The following is a 6,295-nucleotide window of genomic DNA, read 5'->3' on the forward strand; positions in this document are numbered from 1 at the left end:
GCGGACGCACCGCCGTGTAAAGAAAGAACTCTCCAAAAAAAAAAAAAAAAAAAAAAAAAATTAGAGGGCCAGCTGGGTGGTGCGGTGGTTAAGGGGGCTGGAGTAGAGAGTAGATCAGGATCACATGGCGGACTGCACAGTTCACATCTTGGACCCGGAAGCTTGTAAACCACGCCAGGTGCATGTGCGTGGATGCCTGAATGAGGCAGGAGAATGGAGAAGGGATTGTGGTAGGGCCGTCCCTCCTGGGGTGGTCTCTCTCTCTCTGTCTCGGGTGAGCGCATACACCCCGTGGCACACACGCATAAAATGATATTTATCATGTATAACGTAGTGTTTTGAAATATGCATACGTTGTAAAAGGGCTAAATCGAGGTAAGTGGCATGCATGAACTCCCGTACCTGTTTCTGTGGTGAGAACACTACGAATCTCTCCCCGAGTCGTTTGAAGACGGCAGCACCATTGACTATCATCGTGGTGCAATAGTCTCTCGGCCCCTTTGACTGACACCTCCATCACCACCACTTTCAGGTGAGGAAACTGAGGCTAAGAGAGGTCAACGGAAAGCCACCAGGAGGTGCGGTCACAATCCAAGCCCACGTGCATCTCCAAGGCTGCTTCTCAAATGTCTTCTAAAACCCCCTTTCAACAGGGAAGGCATTTGTGCTGGCGAGCCTGGGGGTGTAGCCCAACACAGCCAGACATAAAAAAAAAAAAATCTCATGTGCTGAGACCAGCAGATGGCATAATGGTTACATCGCTGGACTCCCACATGGCTGATTGCAGTTTGAGTCCCAGACCTGGTGACTTGAAACTCACGCTGAGCACGTGTGTGTGCATGCTCAAAATCTCGAGGGGAGAATGGAGAAGGGATTATGGTGTAGCCATCCCCCCTGGGGGGTGATTTCTCGCTTTCTGTCTCCCTGTCTCTCTCTGCCTCTTGGCAAGCACACATGCCCTATAGCAAAAATCTCTCTTAAAAAAAAAATCTCGTGTATTAGCTGAGAAAAATGCATACAAGAATCACATTTCTATTCAATGGTATATCTGTGTTTGTTTTAAAAAGAAAAGCGATGTCCCTTCCTGACAATCATCAAGTGCATCCGACGCCCAGGGAAGCCATCCTGTTATCCTGGGCTTTGGGGTCCCCCTGGCGGGCCTATGCTGCACTCCCAGGGGTCCCAGGCCCTGGCTGGTCCCTGCTTCCGGCTCTGGCTGTGCTCCTGCTAGAAGACCAGCACCCGCCCGGAACCGGGAGGCTCCTTGGCTCCCACCCTTTGCTTCCCGGGCATGCCTCTGGTGGAGACCCGCCAGGAGGCCTCAGCTGGGCTTTAGGCATCTCCGTCTCCTCCAATAATGACTTTCTATAAATCAGATCTGCCCTCTGCTTTGCTCCACACTGCTCTCAGCCAACAGCAAAACTCCCCGCCCGACATCATAAATCCACCTTCATTTTCTTTCCAAATTTCTTTTAAGGCTTCTTTAATCACCACCTTGCAGTCATGACAGATGCTCCCTTCAAGGGAGGCCCGAATGCAGAGTTCCTGGGTGGGGCCCAGGGAGGGAGGCTCAAGTGGGAAGGAGGGAGAAAGCTGGTTCCGGAGGAGTGGGGTAAGATGCCCACGCCAGGCAGGGATGGAGGGACACACAGAGCATGCGCCCAGGTCAGGGGCTGGCCTGCTCCCTGGTGTGTCCCGGCCTGCCATGGAACCCCCTGCACCCCAGGTGCCCGGCAGAGGGTCCTGCCTCACTGGCAGAGCCTCTGGGCAGCAGGGTGGGCACTGTCCCTCGTTTAGCCCTTTCCTTCTCAGACACCCCCACTTTGAAGAGGCGAATGCTGAGGCTGAGAGGGCTTAGTAATCTGCCCCCTAGGGCGTGGTGGGGGTAGGATCTGCACCTGGCAGCCTTGGTCCCTCGGTCCCTTGAGAGCTGGCAGGGTGGCCGCTAGATGGCACTGTGACCCAGCGCAGCGGCGGTGGCCATGGAATTGACAGGGTCTGGGAGGCGGCCTCCCCGCCCCCTCCTGCAGAGCCGGACGGCCTCCTACAGGCAGTGCCATTGCCTGGCCTGCTGCCAGGTGCCCTGCCAGGCAGCTGCTTCAGCTACCACTACCTGGGCTGCAGGCAGAGTCCTGAGGGTCAGTCCCGGGGGGCTTCAGTCCCTGAGCAGCACTCCCAGGCTGCGCCAGGGCTTTCCCCCAACAGCCCCTCCCGGCCTGGCCTGCTGGAGGTCAACAGAAAGGTCAGCCGTGGTGGCAGTTTAGGAGAGGGGGCTCTAAGTGCTAGCTCTCGACAAACCTCCCGTGTGACCTTGGGTGAGTTGCGGCTGCTCTCTGGGCCTGGGTTTGCTCTGTGTGAGCGGGCAGGCTCTCTCGGGCCACGTGCTGTCTAGCAGATGGGTGTGTGTGGCTTGGCTCCGGGGACCTCAGCTCCCGGATTGCACATCTGGCTGTGGCTGGCTTCTCCTCAGGCTGCTCGGAGCCTCGCTCATCCCTGCCTGCTCCCGCCCAGCTCCCCGGCTCCCCGAGGCCCCTGGCACAGGCCTGGAGCTGAGTGCTGGCCACGTGCCCAGAGCCTTGGCCAGCAGGCCGGGCTCAGCATGGCGGCCCGTACATTTGGGGTCCATTTCTGGGGCTCGGGGGGGGCACTCTGGGCCAGTTTTCCAGCCAGATGTCCATGTGTCATTAGTCAAGTGACAAAGGGGGCTGCAGGGTAGCGTTGGGGGGCTTGGCGGGCAAGGAAAGGGTGGGCTGGGGAAGGCGGGCAGACTGAGTAGTAACTTGGTGGGCCAAATAGGTTCTTGCCAGCCAAATGGCTTTTGGAAGTCTGCAAAGCAGCGCTAACGTGTCCTCTGGGCACGCCAGCTGCCCCAGCCTCCCTCCATGCCTCCACAGAAGCTGCAGAGCCCTCCTTGAGCAGCTCTGTCCTTCCAGTACCTCCCGGCACAGTTGGCTGGGGCTCCAACCCCCATCGCTGCTCCTCAGCTGTCCCCTCGGTCCCCTCCTTCCCTCCCCTCGGTTCCGCGCCAGCCCAGCCAGCGCGAACAATGCCCCCTTCATGCTCAAACCCAGCCGCAACCTTCTGATTCTTTTCTTCGGCGCCCAGCCCGCTCTCCCAGTCCTTGCCTCCCTTCCAGCTCATCATGTTCAAGTGCTTCATCCCAGCCCACCCCCTTCTCCTGCAAGATCAAGGCACTTAATTGCCAAGCCAGCCCAGTACACAGAACTGCGAACTATTCAGAAAAATTGACTGTACACATCTCGGCCGGATCGCCTGCATGTTTATTCTTCTTCCCAGGGAAACATAGTTTATTACCGACACTCAGCCTTTCCGCGTACGTTCACGCACGGAGCTCTCGGCGCTTTGATGGGGCTTGAGCTGTGCAAACTATTTTACTGTCTCGTCGTTTGTTCCCACAAACTTTGTCAGACAGGTCAACATTAATCTCCCCATTCCACTGAGATGGGAAGTGGCTACAGAGAGGCACTGCAAACTCAGGAGAGGCAGGGATGGACCTTTCCGGGGAGGGCTTGGAGGCTATGCCACCACCTGGGGGTCTGGAGGCAGAGGGTGGCCCAATGGACCCTGCGAGTAGCCTTCCGGCCCCAGGCTCTGGGCTGCACTCCTGGGGAAGCCTCTGCTGCAAACTTGGGTTGAATATAGTGGGGAGGCCAACCGCCGGGAGAATCCCCCCGTCCGAAACGCGGGTGGGTGTGAGAGGGGCTGACGGTCAGTGTGAAGTCGCCGTGCACAGCTCTGCTTCCTGCTTTGGCATCCCAGACAGGAACTGCGGGCTGTTGGCAGCTTCTCAGAGTTTAGTCAGCAGCCGTGCTGCAATTAGAAAAACAGCCTTCCCTAGAAAGATCTCCCTGTCAGAGACTGTGACAATAGGTCCCCCATCCAGAAAGATGAGGGGGGAGCACGCCTTCCAAAAAAAAAGTGCTGGAGAGCTTTTGGAACAAGAACACAATTCTTTGAGCTCAGTTATCCGAGACGGGACCCAGCTGAAGCTTAGGGATTTAGCACTCAATTCCTGGCCGCTTACGTGGAAGTAAATAATTTCATCTGCTGTTTGGCAATAAAGAATGCTTTAAATCTCCGCTGTTGTGATTTGTCAGTTTTCTCCTCCAGAACCAGCTCACCCGTCATTGGGGTTATGCAGGGATGGGATAGGAGGGTCCAGGAGAGGAGGGTGGCATGGTGTCCTCAGGCCTCTTTCGGGCCAGCCCCTCTGCCCGACGCCCCCTGCTGGGCCTCCTGAAGCTCCCAGGGGCCACCAACCCTCAAGAGCCAGCGTTGAGGCACCTTCTGCGGTGGCAGGATGGAATACAGCCTTGCCATCCCCTCCCCAGGGACACAGCCCACCTGCTCCTTGAGGTCTTGATGGCTTAGGCCCAGCCCCAGCCCCGGCCCCTGCCCTCCCGTGTCGCTCTGCATACCTGTGTATTTGCTGACCCCAGCCTCGGCGGCCACATCCCGGAGAGCCAGAATGCCCCGGGAGAGGTCACTGGCCTCGGGGTCCATCTCTATGAGGGCATCCGGGCCCACGTTCCCATAGGCGTAATTGGCGATGTAGATGGAGTAGCGTCCCGAGCCCTGAGGAGAAGGAAGAGGCGGCTGAGCGGGCCTTCATGCCTCGGCCAGCCCTTCCCCACTCCCCCACCCGCTGCCACGGGGCTGTGGCTCTTTCTGGGGGTTGGGTCCTCCCTCCAGGTCTGCGGCGAACGGCCTTGCAGGCTGCGCGGCACAACTCCGGAGGGGCTCTCACAGAGGCTACGAGTGAACGGCGCCCCCCGGGAGTTGTACAACAAAGCAGCCCGCTTCTCCTTCTATCCTGTTCCAGAAGAACACGTCCCTCCCTCTCCCCCACAACCACCTTTTTATAGACAATTTTCTAATGTGCCTGCCTCCAGCTGAGCTCTCTCCAGCTGCCAGCCAGGGTAGCTGCTCAATAAATATTTGCTGATTGATTGATCTACCAATTCCCATTATTCTCAGTCTCTCCCTCTCCCATTCAAGCTCACTCCGGCAAGATGACAAGCAAATTCCTGAGCCATCTCCTGCTCCCCTTCACACCCGCGCTCCTGCCTCCCTCTGTCCCGGGAGCACGAGAGACACACGTTTGCAGGGGTCCTTCGCTCTCCCATTCCCTTGCAGGCCCTGCATTACCAGAAAGATATAAAACATTGCTCTGCCTTTATAACACTGTCTCTGAAAAAATTTCCCCCTTTGCATCCAGACGCCCCGGGCACCAGCTTCTCTTTGCTGTCGTCATTCTCTTCTCTAGTCCAAAACACTGGGGATGAAAGGTTCCTTTCTGCCCAGTGTAATAATGCCGTTGTTTCTTCAATGCATGCCTCCTTCTTCCCGAGGGATGCACAGTTTCTAAGTTGGGTTTCTAGCTCTCCTCTCGCCCTTTCATCCCTTCCCTCCGATTAATCAGACGGTAGGTATTCCTTGAGCTTTCACCACGTGCAAGACGCTCCCCTGTGAAGGTACCTAAGACAAGTCCCTGTCTGGTGTCTAGTTTGGAAGGGAAGCCGTTGGCGCGAGAGAAAGGGGACAGCAGCGCACAGCCATGCTGTGCTCCCTCGCCCCTCGGCCCTCTGTGCCTGCGCCTGCCTCTTATCCAACGGCACCCCGAGCAGAGCCCTCGCCCCTCCTGACAGCCACGGACTTCACACCTTCTGGGGGAGCATTTCCTGGTGGAGGCTAAGCGTCTGCCCGGCGGCCGAGGCTAAGGAGGGCGTCTGTCAGAGCACCCCGGGTCATACACGGTCCAGGGCGGAGTCTGGGCAGGAGCTCCTGGTGCTCAGACCACACCACAGGAAGTTTGGAAGGCGATTTCCTCCGAGCAGTCTCAGCCAGGAGAAGTGGAGAAGAACCTTCCAGGCAGGTGAGAAGCGGCGCAATGCGGGTAGGAAGATCCGGGCAGCTAGTTCAGTGTTGCTGGGACGTAACGGGAGCGGGGAGTGTCAAGGGACGGAGTCCAGACGGTTGCGAAGCTCTTGTCTACAGACTCCGACGGCCCTTTCTCTGTGATTATCCAAGTCCTATTCTGCTCTCTGCGGACTTTGCTTTACAAATCTCGTCACTTAAAGTTGTCTCTGGGCCACCTGGGTGATGCCTGGAGCATGTCAGAGGTAAACCAGAGTCTCGGGCTCCACCCCAGACTCGCTGAATCGGAATCTGTTTTTTTTTTTGAGAGGTTTTTTTGCTATAGGGCGCGTGCGCTCGCCAGACAGAGAGAGACATACAGACAGAAAGCGAGAAATCACCCCCCAGGGGGGGTGGC

At 57.4% G+C, this 6,295-nt stretch overlaps 1 protein-coding gene across 4 annotated transcripts in view; it reads right to left on the reverse strand.

The window, feature by feature from the left end:
• CRTAC1 (cartilage acidic protein 1) overlaps nt 1-6,295 on the reverse strand; it is a 183,026-nt gene that overhangs the window by 36,561 nt on the left and 140,170 nt on the right. For all 4 annotated transcript variants that reach the window (XM_006157350.3, XM_006157352.3, XM_006157349.3 and 1 more), the window contains exon 5: nt 4,440-4,596. In XM_006157350.3, the coding sequence (XP_006157412.1) occupies nt 4,440-4,596 (157 nt within the window). The remainder of the gene's footprint in view (nt 1-4,439; nt 4,597-6,295) is intronic.

This window comes from Tupaia chinensis, unplaced genomic scaffold, assembly GCF_000334495.1.
Source record: "Tupaia chinensis unplaced genomic scaffold, TupChi_1.0 Scaffold000539_1, whole genome shotgun sequence".
NCBI lineage: Eukaryota > Metazoa > Chordata > Mammalia > Scandentia > Tupaiidae > Tupaia > Tupaia belangeri.